This window comes from Syngnathus scovelli, chromosome 4, assembly GCF_024217435.2.
Source record: "Syngnathus scovelli strain Florida chromosome 4, RoL_Ssco_1.2, whole genome shotgun sequence".
NCBI lineage: Eukaryota > Metazoa > Chordata > Actinopteri > Syngnathiformes > Syngnathidae > Syngnathus > Syngnathus scovelli.
Genome location: NC_090850.1, coordinates 2407007 through 2425443, shown reverse-complemented (window position 1 = coordinate 2425443; position 18437 = coordinate 2407007). Strand labels below are relative to the sequence as shown.

The following is an 18437-nucleotide window of genomic DNA, read 5'->3' as shown; positions in this document are numbered from 1 at the left end:
AAATACATTTGCTGGCGATTGTTAGTCGCCGTGCCGCTGTAACGGCTGTAGTCATTCGTGTACGCTGCTCGTACGATGCCAGGCAAACTTAAAGGAGCGCGCCGGAGGTGTCAATCAAACGGCGCGCACACGAAGCAAACCACGATCGGACAAACGACACAACAGTGGACAGTAGTAACAATGAAATGTATATACTCACTTTGTGTCAAAGACGCACACGATCAAAGCAACACACTCAGTCGATACCAGCAACCTTTAACTTACCGCTGCGCACAAGTGAATGGGTATAATGTCTAGACCCCGAATGTAAGACAACCCCCACTTTTTCAGTCTTATTTCAATGCAAAAATCATCGTCATATATTCGGGCCGATACGGTATGTGTCAACAGAAGACCTAAGCATAGAACATTTTTGTCTGTACAAACAATTTCATGTATTTTGTTTCCTGTTTATGCTCAGTTATTAATGTGTTCTCATACTGTTTTAGGACAATATTTCAGGCCTGATCTGTCAGCTGATTAAATTGGCTTTTTAAAGATACAGCATATACCAGCGTCAGAAATACCAACGGTTAATGTATACACTCGCTTGTATTTCCTGACATCCATATCCTAATCAACTGTGGACTGTGGCTTTCCATGTCCCTGTGGGTGCGGGGGTATTCTAGGAAGCACTGTTGGTTATGTATGTGAAAACTTGGAAGAGGTCAACCCTGAGATGAGAAGTTAGAATTACCGTCAATTCCGCACTATGAGGGATAATTAAAAACTTACAATTTACTCAAAAAACAACAGTGTGCCATATAATGCAGAGCGCCTTATATATGGATCACTTGATGAATTTGTTGATCCATACTGGTTGTACACAGCGCTCTGCCAAAATGTTTCAGTACGTTTTAGTACGACTAGTACATTACAAGGTCGCATCGCTTCCCAGCATTACGGCAACCGTGGTAAGGGGGCGTCACTGAATAGCTGTTGTACCCGCGAGGCTATTTCATTTCAAAATAGGCTGTTCCGTTAATGTTTTCGAGTACGTTTATGGATCAATATTCCATGGAATCATAAATAAGCAGCCCCAATGTGTTAAATCAGTCTTTAGTCGGTTCCGATCGCTGAGGCTCATGGGAGTTTGCGGGTGGCTAATGCTATAATGATAGCTGCTATATGCACGAGGCTATTTCATTTCAAAATAGGCTCCTCCATTAATGTTTTGAGTAAATTTAAGCATCGGCCACTCAGTACAGTGATTTGTTCGTTTAATGAGTGTTCGTCCGACAGTCTTATGTGTTCGTCTCGTCGTGCTATGTCGTGCTACAAGTACAGCAGGCAGGTTCTGCTCGACATCGGCAGAAGTGGGTTTTGTGGCGTTCTGGACTTTGAGGCGGCAACATTAAAGGCGCTCGGACAGCTACGTCCTGAAACGTCGCCAACCTCGCCCGCTATTCCTCCCGCGGTTGGGAGCCGTCGGAAACGGTGTGCGAGGAGGCAGAAGAGGGGCAAGCGCGGAGGCGTCCGGGCCAGGCTGGCGGCCAACCCAGCTCGCCCGGCGGTGCCATCCATTCTTCTGGCAAATGTTCGATCGCTGGACAACAAAATGGATTACGTTCGCCTGCTGAGGTCTACGAACCAGACGGTGCGGAACTGCTGTGTGCTCGTGTTCACCGAGACCTGGTTGACTGAAGTACTTGAACTTGAAGGCCCTGCAGCGCATAGTGAATACGGCTGGTAAGATTGTTAGTGCTTCGCTCCCCTCCCTGAAGGACTTTAACACCTCCCATCTCACCCGCAAGGCAACCGCGATTGTGAGTGATGTGAGTCACCCAGCTCACTCTTTGTTCGACTTTCTGCCCTCTGGGAAGAGGTACAGGAGACTGCGCTCCCGCACCACCAGACTCGCCAACAGCTTCATTCTCCAGGCTGTTAGGACACTGAACTCGCTACCCCCTTCTGCGTAGCGTGCTGCACTTTTGCGCTATTTTCTGGAATGTCTGCTGTACGCTCACTTGCTCCTTTTTGCTCCTCTTATTTATTTGTTGTGTTATTTATTCGTTATTTATTCAGCACGCTGTTGTTTTACTTGTTTGTCTATTGTGTGCCATGTCTTGTCACCGTGGGATAGGGGGGAACGAAATTTCGGTTTCTTTGTGTGTCTTTGGCATGTGAAGAAATTGACAATAAAGCTGATTTTGACTTTGACTTTGACTGACAACATTCCAGACTCTGCCGTGCATCTGGAGCGGCTAGCGTCCTATCGGGCGGACCGTGCGAGGGGGAAAGTCGCGATGAGGTGGAATATGCGTCTACATCCGAGAAGAATGGTGCCGGGACTCTGTGGTGGTATGTAAGCACTGCTCGCCACTTGCGGAGTTTGTGATCATCAAGTGCCGTCCTTTTTACCTGCCAAGGGAATTTACCGCGATTCTGCTAGTCGCGGTATACATCCCGCCTTCCAACATCGAAGGCGACAGGATCGCGGCGCTTGGTGAACTGTACCAGGCTGTCAGTGTACAACAGACAAAGCACCCTGACGGTTTCACCATCTTCGCTGGAGACTTTAATCATCCCAACCTGAAGTCTGTTTTCCCGAGGCTTCACCAGCATGTTACTTTTCCGACACGTGGAGACAGCTTCCTGGACCTAGTCTACTCTGCGCATAAAGGAGCTTTCAAAGCCACCCCACTCCCCCGTCTTGGGCTTTCTGACCATCTCACCGTTTTGCTTTTGCCCGCATACAGACAATTGGTAAAGGCATCCAGGCCGGTTCGGAGGCAGGTTCGAGTGTGGCCTGAGGGTGCCTCCGATGCACTTCGTGACTGCTTCGACACCACTGACTGGGACTTGTTTAAGCAGGCAGCCACCTACAACGATTGGACGGACATAGAGGAGTATACTGACTCTGTTACCTCTTACATCACAAAGTGCATCGATGATGTGACTTGCTCGAAATCCGTCGTCACTCGCGCGAACTGGAAGCCGTGGCTGACGGGGGCTGTCCTCAGACTGTTGAGGGCCAGGGACAAGGCTTTCAGAGCGGGGGATGAGGCTGGCTTGAGGACAGCGAGGGCCGACCTGTCCCGAGGCATCAAAGAAGCGAAGAAGGCGTTCTCGTGCAAGGTCTCCACCCACTTCAAGGACAGCAAGGACGCACGTAGCCTTTGGCGGAGCATTCAGACCATCACGGACTACAAGCCCGCGCCGAGGAGCTGTGAGGGCGACGTCCGTCTGCTGAACGATCTTAACCGCTTCTTTGCTCGCTTCGACGCCCAGAACAGCACTTGCCCGCTGAAGACCCCCCCCCCCCCCACACGAGCAGCCCCTGCGCCTCTCTGCCGACCGAGTGAGGAGGGCGCTTGCCGCTATTGACACCCGTAAGGCGGCGGGCCCTGACAACATCCCGGGTCGAGCGATGAGGGACTGCGCTGGCGAGCTGTCGGGTGTCTTCACGGACATCTTTAACATTTCCCTGCAGCAGGCCATCGTCCCCTCGTGTTTCAAGGCTGCCACCATCGTTCCTGTGCCGAAGAAACCTGCACCGTCCTGATTTAATGACTACCGCCCCGTGGCACTGACGCCCATCATCATGAAGTGCTTTGAGCGGCTTGTCATGGAGCACATCAAATCCGTTCACCCCCCCACCATTGACCCTTTCCAGTTTGCGTACCGTGCCAAACGGTCCTCTGAGGATGCCATCTGCTCTGCCCTCCACTTGGCCCTCACCCACCTGGAGAGAAAGGACTCATATGTGAGATTTCTGTTTGTGGACTTCAGCTCTGCCTTCAACACCATTGTGCCGCAGCGACTCATCTGCAAACTCGACGAGCTGGGCCTCAGTACCTCCCTCTGCAACTGGCTACTGGACTTCCTCTGTCAGAGGCCTCAGGTGGTGCGTGTGGGCGACAAAATCTCCGCCAGCATCACGCTGAGCACGGGGGCCCCCCAGGGCTGCGTTCTCAGTCCGTTGCTCTTCACCCTGCTGACGCATGACTGCACTGCGACCTACAGCGACAACCGCATAGTGAAGTTTGCTGACGACTCTGGTGGGTCTCATCACGAAGGGCGACGGAATTTCGGTTTCTTTGTGTGTCTTTGGCATGTGGAGAAATTGACAATAAAGCTGACTTTAGTATGAGAAATGCGATTGTTTACAGGGGGCTGCCACGACACTTTGCTGAGGTTCATGGGCGTCTGCGAGCTGAGGCTCATGGGAGTTTGCGGGTGGCTAATGCTATAATGATAGCTGCTATACGCATGAGGCTATTTCATTTCAAAATAGGCTGCTCCGTTAATGTTTCGAGCAAATTTACGGATCGATATGGAAGGGAAACATAAGTAAGCAGTACCAATATGTTAGATCGAACTTTAGTCAGTTCCGATCATTTTATAGATTCAAGATTCAAGAGTTTTTTATTCGCCATGTTTGAGCGTGCCAAACAAGGAATTTGACTTCGGTAAATCACAGCCTCTGTTCAACATTTAGGTGACTAACAACAACACTCAGGACATGTGAAGAACGAAAGATATTCTCAAACACCCCCTGATCTTAAACTCCCAAGAGGGCAAGGAAAAACTCAAAACTCCAGCTAGGGGAAATGAGAAACCTTGAGAAGAGACCACAGGTGGGAGGGTCCCTCTTCTAGGATGACCAGGCTGCAATGGATGCAGAGAGGACACATAGTACAAACAGTGTAGACAAAAAAGGTGTGGCAAGCGGGATGTTATTGCACAGTAATGACTCTGAGACTCTAAGAGTGGTGTGAGTTCATCAGAGCGACAGCCTGGGGGAAGAAGCTGTCTCTGTGTCTGCTGGTTTTAGTGTACAGAGCTCTATAACGGCGTCCGGAGGGGAGTAGTTCAAACAGGCTGCAACCTGGGTGCGAAGGGTCTGTTGAGATGTTACTTGCACGTTTCCTGGTCCTGGACAGGTACAAGTCTTGGATAGATGGGAGGTTGATTCCAATTATCTTTTCTGCAGTCCTTATTGTCCGTTGCAGTCTGTGCTTGTCTTGTTTGGAGGCCGATCCAAACCAGACAGTGATGGAGGTGCAGAGGACAGACTGGATGATGGCAGTGTAGAAGGTCTTCAGCAGCTCCCGTGGCAGGTTGAACTTCTTGAGCTGTCTCAGGAAGTACAGCCTCTGCTGGGCCTTCTTGCGGACAGAGATTATAGGAGATAGTTTGAGAAACGCGATTGTTTACAGAGGGCTTATTGGCTAGTGGATGCATACCGCGACCCTAGTCAACCTCAGTTTGTTGCGCCCTATATATGAAATAATTTCTAAAATAAAAAATTCAATGAGGGTGCGCCTTATAATCCAGTGCGCCTTATGGTGCGAAAAATACGGTAGTTGAAATAAATGATTGGTGATTTTTCATATCATCTGATCATCAATGAATATCTTATTTCTCACAATTAGTATTGGTATATTTATTTACATTGCTTTTAAATTGCCATATTTATAAAAAATAATTAAGATAAATAAATAAACAAATGAATAAAATTAACACGGAAAAAATCCAAATCAAAATATGTGGTTGTACTACTTTTTGTCAAGTAATACAATGAAGTGCAAAGAATTAATTTAAATTTAACTAGCAAGACACGTTTGTCGTCTTGATCTAGGATTTATCCACATAATGAACATACATGACCTATAAAGGAAAAAACTGACGTCATTCGGTGCGTGTTAAGATGTAAATAAAGTCAATCAAAACAAGAAATGCAAGAGTGGAGAATACTACACACTAACCAAACCCGAATATTCAGTACAGACGCAAACAGTGACCTGTGGTTATCGGCACAAATCAAAATTAGATACTAATGCTAATGTAAATGCCAGTGACCCACATTCTATCACTTCAGTTATCAGCAAACTATTATCTTGTCACAAAAGCACAGAAGCTGCAACTGCCATCACAAGTAGCAGCCCAGCTCAGCTCTGCAAATTTGCTGGTGACAATGTTCCCATCTAATACAATGGATCTGTATCGAAGATAAATCACATGTTGCTCATTTCTCTACAATAAAGCATATGCTATCGTTATAAAAGAAAAACACGTTTTGGATTTTTGTGACGTCTTGGAACGTGGCAACCGTTTGTCCATACAAGCTTTAATCTACCTTTTATCTACCTATTATTCATATACACGGTAATAACGGAAAAGAAAAGAAACTTCAAATTTGCTTCATGACCCAGATCATTTTTTGACTACTCCAGGTGGCACTGTTTAAATAAAGAGGTTTAAGAAAAGGCAAGTCACTGTCTTTCAGCCCAATTTTGTGTGCTATCTAGGGGAGTCAAAAAAATACAACAACCGTTTTATGAAGAAAATCTAAATCTATATTTTGACTGTTTAAGGCACTCAGTTCCCGGAATTCAAAGTGGCTCAATACATGTAATTAATAAGGTTATAAGAATACGAATGTGTTTCGTGTGTGGTTGGTTGTGTTACTACAACCTGGATGTGTCATATGTAATGCAGTTTAGACTTTAGATTGTGTGTAATAGTGACACCTACATTAATTCCTGCTAAGCAAAAATGTTAGTCTTTTGAGGGTGATGGATTTGGTCCACAATTTGGGAAGCGCGCTATCCGCGCCTCACGGCAAAAGCAATAGCCAATCACCTGTTATCCAATTTACTCAGTGCGTGCTCGTTTTATTTCTTCAGTTTTAGGAAAAGGCTAAGACATCGAAACAAAATTTAGACTAACACTGGTTGGTTGAGTTCAATCACAATTCTTGTTAAGAAAGCCCTGTTTTCAGGAAAGTACAATACAGCGCTGGGCCTTTCGTGCGACCATGCTGAAGAGCAGAAAGTCGCCATTCAGAAAAGAAAACGTTCAAGGTTCTTTGGTCAGCTTATATTAAGTTGCACATGCCAGTGTGGGCCGAGTATGATGGGTGATGAATCAGGGGGTGTGGTAAATTCGCAGGAGAGTTTGATTCCATGGGAGTGGTTGCTGGTTCGGTGAGAGCTGGTTCCGTGGGGGTGGGTGCTGATTGATTATGGGCGATTTGGTGACTGTTTGTTTCCATCCCGTCTTTCAGCCTTTGCGATCACCTTTGGCCGGGTTCTTGGTTGTTTTCCTCCTGCCGCTCTTCCTCTGGCACCTCTACCGGTTTTATCTCCAAGTGTCCTTCCTGTAAACCATTCTTCCACATACATACACTTCGCCCAGTGTCGCACACCGCCCATTCATCATTCTTTGAATTTTGTCATTTTGTACAGAATTATGTGAACTTTTGGCTGTGACATCATCAATTTGTTAATGTTCCCTGACTATGCAAAGTTCTTACTCACCACTTACCATGCATTTGTTTGTTTGTTCTTTTGACATATATCTTTCCATTGTTAGGCACAACATTGCCCTCTGTCCAGAACGTTCAGTAGCTTTTGATTAAAGCTTCTAGCTTTAATCAAAACATAAGATATAATCAAGTATTGAACATCTTTAGATGACTTTGGCAGTGTCCATGATTTAGTAAATCATCAAGCATGCATTAAACAGTTCCTTAAGGGTCATTAAGCTATTCAGGCAACATATAAAAAAAACATTTGTTATTTCAAAGTGCACAGAAATACATATCAGATCATAAAGTTATAAAAACCTTTGTCATTACCACCTATCAAAAATGTCTAGTTATGTCTTATTTATTGATTTGGTGTGTAGGTATATGTAATTATATGCTTAAAATGTTTCTTTTGTTGATTTAATACGTGAATATACTTGTCTGCTTATGTACTTTATTCAATGAGGATTGAGCATATCTGTTTTTGTAGCTAGGCAGGACTTTTTGTTTTTCGACCCCATTTCTTCAAGGGGCATATGGGAAAGTTGACACGGATACAGTTTACTTAAAAAACACTGTCGGTTACACATGCATTTTAGTTCCTCATTTGGAAACAGCCGCAAGAAGCCAGCCAATAACAGTATCGGCCACCATCACGAGTACCCAATACTTTGAAACTAGCCTCATATATTGGCACTCTCCCATCCCTGATTAAAATTTTGTAGACTATGTGCAACCACAAATAATTATTCATTCATCCATTTGTTTTCTTTCACTACTTATTGACATTGGGGTCTTGGGTGAGCTGGAGCCTATTCCAGCTGACTTCAGGCAAAAGACGGGGTACAACCTTTGCATACATTAGAGCAGGGGTCGGGAACCTATGGCTCATGAGCCAGATCTGGCTCGCGAGCCAGATATGGCTCTTTTGACGACGTTAAAAACATTATTAAAAAGAATACATTAGTACACTAAAAAAATCGTTGGTCTTAATTAAAATACATGCATTTAATTGTATTTAAGCTATCGTTTTTTTTTAAATGGTATGGCTCTCACGGGAAACTATTTTTAAAAAAATGGGCATTTATGGCTCTGTCCGCCAAAAAGGTTCCCGACCCCTGCATTAGAGCATAACAAATGTTCATGGCAGTGAATGTTTAAGTTTTATGCTTCGAGTAAAAAAAAAAAAAAAAAAAAAAGAATGCAAAAGCGTGAAAGTTTGGGTGACATTTGTTCTACCTGTGTGCGGCATAACTCTGGATTTAAATGACTAAACAACTATTGATGTCCCCTCAGGCAGCACATTGGTAGGGGGGTGGATTATGTCATCTGCAGTTATAGAAGACTAGTTTTTTATGCATGTGTGTATGTGTTCACAGGCAAAGCCCAATTTATTCACATGGGTGAAGAGGTGGATGGGGTGGATATGAGAGCTGAGGTTGGCCTGCTGAGTCGTAATATCCTAGTCCGCGGTGAGATGGAGCCCAGCTGTTATGGCAATGAAGCCTGCAAATTCTTTGACTTTGACACCTTTGGAGGACATTTGAAGGTACACTATACTTTCTAACGTTTTTAATGACTGGATAAATGTTGAGTATAAAATTTAGTTTTGTCTTGTCAGTACATAGTACATAAATCATTTCTACTCGCACAGATGTCAAACTTAAATCATATCATTGACGCGATTTAACCTACTGTATGTTATACATTAAAGCACAGGTGTCAAACTCAAGGCCCGGGGGCCAGATACGGCCCGCCACATCATTTTATGTGGCCCGCAAAGACAAATTGTGCATCAAATTTGTATGTCATTACTAGAATTGTAAATTGTCTTCACTTTTAATATCTTTTTTTCATATTTGACCAGTTTTTACTCGTCTGATTTGAAAACGAGTTATTTGTCAGTTTGTTTAGTAGCTTTTACTGTATATAATATGAGGTGCTCATACATTTATTTAGGTTGACATAATGGCCCTCCGAAAGAATAGGGAGTTGGGGTGATGATTTTGAAGGCATGGAACCATTCAATGGATAAACTGTTAAATTTGCCACGTCTTCTTCCTCTAAACTTCAATCATGTAATCCACCAAACACAAAAAATTTGTTAATAATAAAAGAGTAAAATGGGCTGTTTGACATTGTTAGAAAAATGGTGGTAACTTCATGGGTTCAACCCACATAGTAGTAAGTTCTGCTACTCATCCTACATGTTCCTTACAAATGTGGCACCATTTGAAAGGGTGATAAACTGGCTTTTCAATAGAGTAAAACTTCTGACTGAAAGGTGTTGTTCAACCAAGAAATAATGAAACAATCATATGTATGTTGCATTTTTCCTTCCATGTTCCAAAAACATGCTAATAAAAAGTCCCTCAATTCAAAATATTTCCTTGGTACTAAGATGACACAAGACGGTGTATTTTTATTAGGCAATGGTGCCATCTTGTATCAGGGCATTTAGAAAGAGCATAAACATGGACAATAGGTGAGTTTTTCAGAGAATATCAGAAAAAAATAAATGGAAAAGGTGAATTTGATTAACCTGAAAAGAGCCAGATTGATATGCGAATCACTCAAGTTCTCCACAGTATCAATAGGGGACTGCTGAACTGTGATATGCTCAAGATAGGTAGGACAAACAGTACAATACTCAAAACTTTTAAGGCGATGTGAAAACTTCTGCATGCCTACCAAACTTTTGTTTTAACCAATCACAACAACGGATGATAATCACCAGCATCTTTACCATCTAAAAATGAACAAAGCACCAGCGCTGTTCTTTCAAAAAGGAAACTGTGTGTAATTCCGCGGAAACATAATTAATTGCAACGTCCACACTTCCACCGGTGTCGCCATGTTTGGTTTGTTCATTTCCCGCCTCATCTTGAAGAGAATTAACTAGCTTGGAACAAAACTGTCACGGAGCGGGCGATTGTTTTGACCCACATGCAGAACGAACTCAGAGAGACCAAAGCGATCGTTAAGGATTTATTGAGATACGGTCGGTAGTTGAACCGGGTTCCAAAACAGGAGTGGCCGGGCTAGTTCCTTGATGGGGGAGGGCGTGAAGCGTTGCCAGAGAGGAGTGGATCTTAGCGGAGATCTGCGAGTGGGGTCCAGGAGCGGAGAGCCAGGAGTCGTGGCGTAGGCGAGCAGGGTAGGGAGCGTGGTTTCAACAGCTGTAGAGGTGACCAACATCATCTAACACTCAAGCGACGAGTTGTTGACAGCAAGCTCCTTAAGAGCCTCCCCTTGACGAGCCTGATCAGTGACACCTGTGGATTCTCAGTTGCTGGGAATAGTGGTGGTTGATAGCCGAGTGACACTTTAAACGGAGACAGGCCTGTGGCAGTGGAGACATGCGAATTGTGGGCATACTCCACCCATGGCAGAAACTTATGCCAGTCGGAGGGGTTATCGGAGGTGAGACATCTGAGGGTTGATTCGAGTTCTTGGTTCTTGCGTTCAGTTTGACCGTTTGATTGAGGATGGTCACCAGATGTCAAGGAGGCCTTAGCACCAAGAGCCAAGCAGAATTGTTTCCAGACCCGTGAGATGAATTGTGGGCCACGATCTGAGAGGATCACTTGAGGGAAGCCTTGGAGACAGATAACGTGTTTGACCAAGAGTTGAGCGGTCTCGAGAGCAGAGGGAGCTTTCTGAGGGGTACCAGATGACAGGATTTGGAGAAGCGGTCGATGATGGTGAGAATGGTGGTCATCCCCTGAGAAACGGGCAATCCTGTTACAAAATCCGATGCGACATGGGACCAGGGAAGTTTGGGTGTGGTGAGGGGTTGTCGAAGTCCAGCAGGCGGTCTGTGAGTCGCCTTATTGCGTGCGCAGATGGGACATGCGAGGACATACTCCCTAACGTCCCTATGGATTGATGGCCACCAGAAGCATCTGGAGATCAGAGCGATGCTGCGACTGGTTCCAGAATAGGCTGAAAACTTAGCCGAGTGAAACCAGTGAATGAGGCGGGAGTGGACTGAGGAAGGGACGTAGGTTCTGACTTGTGGACCGGTACCAGGATCGGGTTCATGGAGCTGAGCCTGTGAGACCAGTTCTTCCTTGTCCCAGGAGAGGGAGCCTATGGTGCAACTGGTGGGAAGGTTGGGAGCTAGTTCCTCTTCAGACTTGTTGGGTGAGAACTGTCGGGACAGGGCATCTGGTTTGGTGTTCTTGGAGCCAGGGTGATAGGAGATGGACAAATCGAACCGGGAGAAGAACAAGGACCACCGAGACTGTCGAGAATTCAGGCGTTTGGCAGACTGTAGATATGCCAGGTTCTTGTGGTTGGTCCAGACCAGCATGGGTTGTTCAGTACCCGCTAGCCAGTGGCGCCAGCTTAATTGCCAGAAGCTCTCGGTCGCCGACATCATAGTTTCTCTCTGCGGGTGACAGACGTCAGGAGAAAAATGCGCAAGGGTGAAGCTTCCCATTGGAGTCCATGAGTTCTGATAGTATCGCGCCTTCTCCTGTGTTGGATGCGTCGACTTTCAGGGTGAACTGTTTGCAGGGGTCCAGGTGGATGAGTATTGGTGCCTGTGAGAACCTCTTCTTTAACGCGGGGAACGCGGCATTGGCTTCTTGAGTCCAGGTGAATGTTGTCTTGGTGGAGGTCAGGGCCGCTAGGGGAGCAGCTGTTTGACTCTAATTGCGGATGAAACGGCGGTAGAAGTTGGCAAACCCGAGAAAGCGTTGGACCTGGTTACGGGTTTCCAGGACAGGCCAGTCCAGGACGGCTTTGATCTTGTCAGGGTCCGGCCGAACCTGTCCACCCTCAAGAATGAATCCCAAAAAGGTGACAGATTGTTTGTGGAACTTGCATTTCTCTGCCTTGATGTACAATCGGTTGTCCAGGAACCACCAGGTAGCACCAAGCGGACATGACGGCGGTGTTCGGAGGGGTTTCGCGAGTAAATGAGGATCTCATCCAGATAGACAAAAATTAATTTATTGAAAAAGTGTTGGGTCTAAATACGATTAGACATTAAATCACTCACTGGAATGAAGAGGAGAAGACAACCAGAACAGGTTTACTCGCGAAGAGAACGATAGAGAAAGCAATCTCAGTTACAACCTCCATCAGTTCTGAGTCCTTACTCCACGTGCCCCTCTTTTTAATGTTATGATTGCCCTGGTTACAGAGGCGTTGCTACACTAAAGGGAGGGGGGATTGTGTCTGTAGCAATGCTGATTAGCAAAAGAATGTAGTGTGGTGTGAATTAGCACTTCGTTGTTGGCTCGTGACCCCCCGCAGAGGCCGTCCCCAGCTGTCTTCCCTCACAGTTGGCTGACTCGTTCTCGACTTTGGTCAAATACCTCGAAGCACGTTGATTGCCGCTTTGCTGTGGAACAAATGCAACTAGACCTTTGCTAACTTTATCTACTTGGTAATTAACACAATAATAATAATAAGTAACTAGTCCTAAACATTTCAACACACATTTAGCAAATGTGAGGTAACCGGTATGCAGTTCCTTAAACAAACATTGAGTAAATATGGGATAACTTTTATGCAATCACTTCTAACTGTATGTAACCCTTAACAAAGAAAAACAGGTCTGATAAACTACAATCTATGAACCAAACCTATATCTAAATGAAAAGGAATGAAGTTCCTGTGAATCAAACAAAGAACATGTCACCTATGCAAATAAGCCCTGCTCATTGTTAGTGAATGCCTCTTACGGGAACCAAAACACACAGACAACATAAGGACAGGAAGGATACAAATGGCTGACAGGGATCAAAAGACATCCCTATCACTAAAAAGGAAGAACCTAGATAAAAGGAAAGATAAACTCGTAAAGGCGAGGCCTCCAGGTCTGGCAGGCCAAAGCTTCACTTAAAATTATTCCAACATTTCCCCCTGTTTATCACATATTTGCTCAATTTTTACATCACCAAAAACACCCACTTCACTCGATTTTCAGTTGTCGGATTACAGGTATGAGCACAAATATGTTTACACTAAAAAGGATAAATGTTGCATCATCATCATTCGGAAACACACAGATCTGGAAAAAGTCTGTAAACTCAAGTGCAAAAATTTCATCTTCATCGTTATCATCAACATGTTGGCGTTCAGACGTTAGGCATACCCAGGCCATCTTGTCTTCCATGGGCGATATTGCTGTAGTGATGAGACGATTAAACAGAGCACGCAGACATGGAATACAACAACATCCACACAAGGTGAGTATAGCAGTAAATACTGCAACTGATATTATAATTGAGGACACAAGTGCTTTATACTTCCCAAAGGCATGCATCCAGTTGTCCCACATTGATGTGTCCACACCAGAGTGCTCTTTCATCCTCGTATTGAGGGATTGCAGGCCTGCAATGGCCTTTGTCAGGCTCCCATCAGGGGCGGTGTTGTTGGGGATAAAGGTACAGCACTGTTCCCCGAACATTGCACAGACCCCTCCTTTCTCAGACAACATATCAAGAGCAATGCGATTCTGGAAGGCCATTAGGGAAGTCGTGGCTAGCTGTTCATGCACTGCCTCAAGCCCCGCTTGTGTCCAATTGCCCAATTTTTGCACGTTGTAATGGATGTAATTTATCCTGTCTACGTTTTTGTTTATCGTACACCACCAACAAATGGCAGACTCCCATCCTGCTGCAATTTGGTCAATTAATTCTTATTAATCAGGAACTCCTCTGGGGACTCTAATTGCATCAATTAAAGTCAGATCATCGTCGCCTCTCAAATTTAAAGACATTTTGTTTTTTACCAGGCGGCTCGGTGGCGCGCTGGGTAGCACGTCCGCCTCACAGTTAGGAGGGTGCGGGTTCGATTCCACCTCCGGCCCTCCCTGTGTGGAGTTTGCATGTTCTCCCCGGGCCCGCGTGGGTTTTCTCCGGGCACTCCGGTTTCCTCCCACATTCCAAAAAAAACATGCTTGGTAGGCCGATTGAAGACTCCAAATTGTCCCTAGGTGTGAGTGTGAGTGCGGTTGGTTGTCTGTCTCTGTGTGCCCTGCGATTGGCTGGCAACCAGTTCAGGGTGTCCCCCGCCTACTGCCCGATGACGGCTGGGATAGGCTCCAGCACGCCCGCGACCCCCGTGGGGACTAAGCGGTTCACAAAATGGATGGATGGATGGTTTTTACCAGCTTTTCCGCAGATCTTGGCGTGTCGATACATATACAATTTTGCTTGACTACATTCTCTAGAAGCAGTGGTTTCTTTTCTTTTCCTCAACGGATATTATATAGAACGCTCTGTTACACATTTCACAATCAGTAGACGTGACAGATTTCACACAATCTTTGGTCAATGGTAATGGTACAACAAAGAATCGGTCGCAAACCCATACACATGACATATTCAATTTGTTCTTTTTTTTTTCTTTTTCTCTCTGGTTTGCAGCTTGTTTTGCCATTAGCAATCAATCGTTTCTTTTACCAGTTACTCTTATAGGTAGTTACCTGAAACCAATTATCAAACATTCATTTCATTCTGTTGTTGCCAAAGTATTATTTCGTTACATAACATTTTTGCCACTGTTAAGGCATTCAGTGTTTATTTTGAAGCCAATTCAATCCATTTTGAGAATGCATCTATTATGACCAGGCATTAAAACCCTGTGGATTGAGTTTAGCACATGGTAAACAAGCTCTACAATTTTTTTTTTTTTTATAAATGTTTTGAATATGAATCAAACCCATATGTTGTATAAAGCCGACTGAACTGCCCTTTCATCCCTCCTGTTGAGCCATGTGTCAAGTCAACATCACGTGACAACTTCATGGCTCAATATTGCTGCCCATATGTATCGGTTCATTTGTACGGGCAGATAATATTGCTGCCCATTTGCATCGGAAGTTTTTCTTTCTCAAAGTGACAAACCAATTCACCAATCGGAAAAAAATCAACAAAATAACTGCCAGTGAATTAATATAATAGTTAATTGTTGTTGTTTCTTAACTTTAACTAGCTCAATCGCTCTCTTATTCTCAAATTTTAAATTTAGCTTTGAAATGTCATTATTACATATTTTTTCTTCATCCAATTCCAGAAAGCAAGTTCTTTCCATCTCTCAAATTTTGTTTCATCAAGGCTAGGCATTAATGCAGTGTGGACCAGTTTCTGCCCATAAACAAATTGCTTGCTTTTCTTTACTTCCTATTTTTTCAAAATTGATTTTGTTTTGCGGTGCAAATGAGATAGACTACAGTCTAATAAATTATTTTGTGCACCTACGTATATTAGCCAATTTCATCCTTTTAACACATAACACTGACAGCACACAGACAACACAAAAACAGCAGAGACACAGATCACAAACAATACCAACAAACAAAGCTGCGCAAACGTCATCCTCTATTTTGACGTTTTGGTTATACCCTTTTTTTTTCTCATCAGTGCCTTTTATCCTTCATGCTAATGTTGTCACATCTTCCTTAAGCATCACTCTGCTTCAAACATTCACTGAGAAACTCACACTTTCCCTGCCTCGCCCACAGCCATAGCACCCCCCGTGCGAGGGGGGGACGCGGCATCAATGTTGATTGGTCACAGGCTGGCAGGCTGGCCATTTCCTGCAACAATCATGATGCCGGCCCACCGCCCACACGAGCATAGCACAGGCCTACGCGCACAGCCCCGACCTGCGACTACGCGCGAGCGCAGGCACGCTTATCAGTCTCACCCTCTCAAAGGGCAGGCCAACTTTGCCGTTGCCCCCTTTCATCATGTTCAAATACAACATCTTTCACTGTCTTCTACACAACATTTGCTGTCTCTTATTTTCGTCCTATCAAGCCACCGTTCTAGTCACTTTCTGCCACATATGTCTTATTTTCTCTACTGCCACACACTGCTCATCTTAGGTTCTCCAACCAACTTAAGCACACCATCATCCACTTCTCAATTACCCTATTATTGATCAACAGCCTCCTGAACATTCTCCATTACTGATTTCTTCCATAGGACACACATCTCACTCACACACACATATCCACAACATTCATGAGGATCCTCTGCGCGCACGCACACACAAATACCAGCACAAGAGGATGACGCACAACATATAAGACCACATAGAGCGTACTAAGAACACCTTTTTGCTCATCTTACTTGTCAGATTTATTCTCTATTTTAGTTTTAGGGGCTATTTGTAATTCTTTTCCATTTATTTTGCAAAGTTTAACTTCAGTGTTTCTTTATCTTACTTTATCCTTTTAACACGAATATCTCCTGTATATTTAAGCTAATTTCTCTTTAATTTTGGGTGCCAGGTCCCCACTTTATTCCATGAGAATCTGATGTATTTTGATCTTGTACTAGTCATTATTGTTTTTGTTTATATGTGCAGTCACGTGCCATGTGACCTTTTTCTCCGCAACTCCAGCATTCTATTGGAGGTTGCACAACTCCTCTTCCTCGGCCCCTAAAGCCTTCTCTGTTAGACATTGCTCCTCGCCCTCTCTGGCCTTCCTGTCCTCTGCCTGCATTTTGGTAAAAATTGTCACTATCCTGGTCTACCAGAAAAGTGTATTTCGGAGCTTTCATTTGTTTTCGTTTTTGTTTGTCTATTACTACTCTTTCTGCATGGAGGGCGTGATTTATGTATTCCTCCAAAGTTCCGGTGGTCATGCCTATATAATTATTGATCACCCTAATTTGTATTGCTGGCCTGGACCCTACGTGGATGGCATTTTTTAATTGCTGTTGATAAGCCTTGGGGCACATTATCTTCCACCAGTCCACTGTGTAATTTAAATACTTCTGTCATGCGCACTCGATATTCATCAAAGGTTTCATTATCATTTTGCTTTGTTCTCCCTATTTCTGTATAATTTGCTCTCGTTTCCTTTGACCAATCCATTTCTATTGGGTTTTTCTGTCTGGTGGCTCTGTCTGTTAACCCATAAGGGGGGGTTGACCCCTCTTGTGCACCAGTATTTGTGGATACAACTTCTCTATGATCTTATGTTTTGAAGTTGTAGCATGTGCTTTCCCTACGCGCTTCTCTACTTCCTCTACACCTCCCCCTTCTTCTCTAGCTCTCTGTAAATTTTGATTATCTCTTGCCTGCCTACCATCAGGCCCAGTCTCATCATCTTCCTTCCTACAATACAGTGACTTTTCCACTTTCTCTTTTTCTCCCCTCTCTCTCTCTCCTGCTACTTTGAGCCAAAACACCACATCCTCATCTCCTTCTTTTTTCATCTTTCTAGGGTCTCTCTTTGTTTTCTCTTTCATAGCACCTCTAAGTTCTATCAATTTGGTTGTTTTTAGTTGTCCCTCAAATTCATATTTCTTAACCCATTTATCGAGTTTTTTTTTTTAAGTCGGTCGGGATCCTGCCTTTCAATGATTTTCCAATCTTTACATTTAAGATTATCTCGGATATTATTTTTACTCTTCCCGTTCCCCATTTTAATCAATTTGGTCCCAACTGTAAAACCATAGGGGTTTCTAAAGTCGGGTGTTTCCGGTGGGATAACGAAAAGATCCTGTGGTGATTCTCACTTCTACCAGCGTTCTGGTGGAGAATCCTTGCCTATTGCGTCCACAGAACCACGTTATGTGTTCCCCACTGCTTTAATATGGAATACTGTATCTAGTGATACGTATTCCCATTCATACTCCCAATCACTCAGTATTACGGAATTTTCGGCATCACGTGGACTTCCGCTGACCTTTTTAGACGGACCTCTCCGTCGGACACCTCTGTCTTTTTATTTAACCGGTTTGTTACACCTGCGTTGTGTAACTTTTATTTAAACGGACCTCTCCGTTTTGGTACCTTTAGAACGAACTTCTCGGTTCTGTCCTAGGACTTTTATAGGGCACAACGAGCCCTCGGCCGCTCATTTCTTTTATAAAAAAAAACAAACTCACCCTCTGGTTCTCTTCACCTCTGCACCTCGGACTGCCTTCAACCCTTAGATCCCAGCTGACGATCAGACAGCCAACCCTTGAAAAGGATGTAGGACCCCACCTAGGGAGGTCCTGCCGCGCGCGGTCTTTCTGGATCTCTGCTGCCGTCCGCTGAAATCCTCAGGTGTGTTGGCATCCGGCTCGAAGGACCAATTAAATGTTGGGTCTAAATACGATTAGACATTAAATCACTCACTGGAATGAAGAGGAGAAGACAACCAGAACAGGTTTACTCGCGA

The 18437-nt window shown here is 44.4% G+C and overlaps 1 protein-coding gene across 2 annotated transcripts in view; it reads left to right on the top strand.

The window, feature by feature from the left end:
• The window catches only part of LOC125966881 (cell migration-inducing and hyaluronan-binding protein), a 266570-nt gene that overhangs the window by 126060 nt on the left and 122073 nt on the right, over window positions 1–18437 (top strand). For both annotated transcript variants that reach the window (XM_049717394.1, XM_049717393.1), the window contains exon 12: window positions 8674–8843. In XM_049717394.1, the coding sequence (XP_049573351.1) occupies window positions 8674–8843 (170 nt within the window). The remainder of the gene's footprint in view (window positions 1–8673; window positions 8844–18437) is intronic.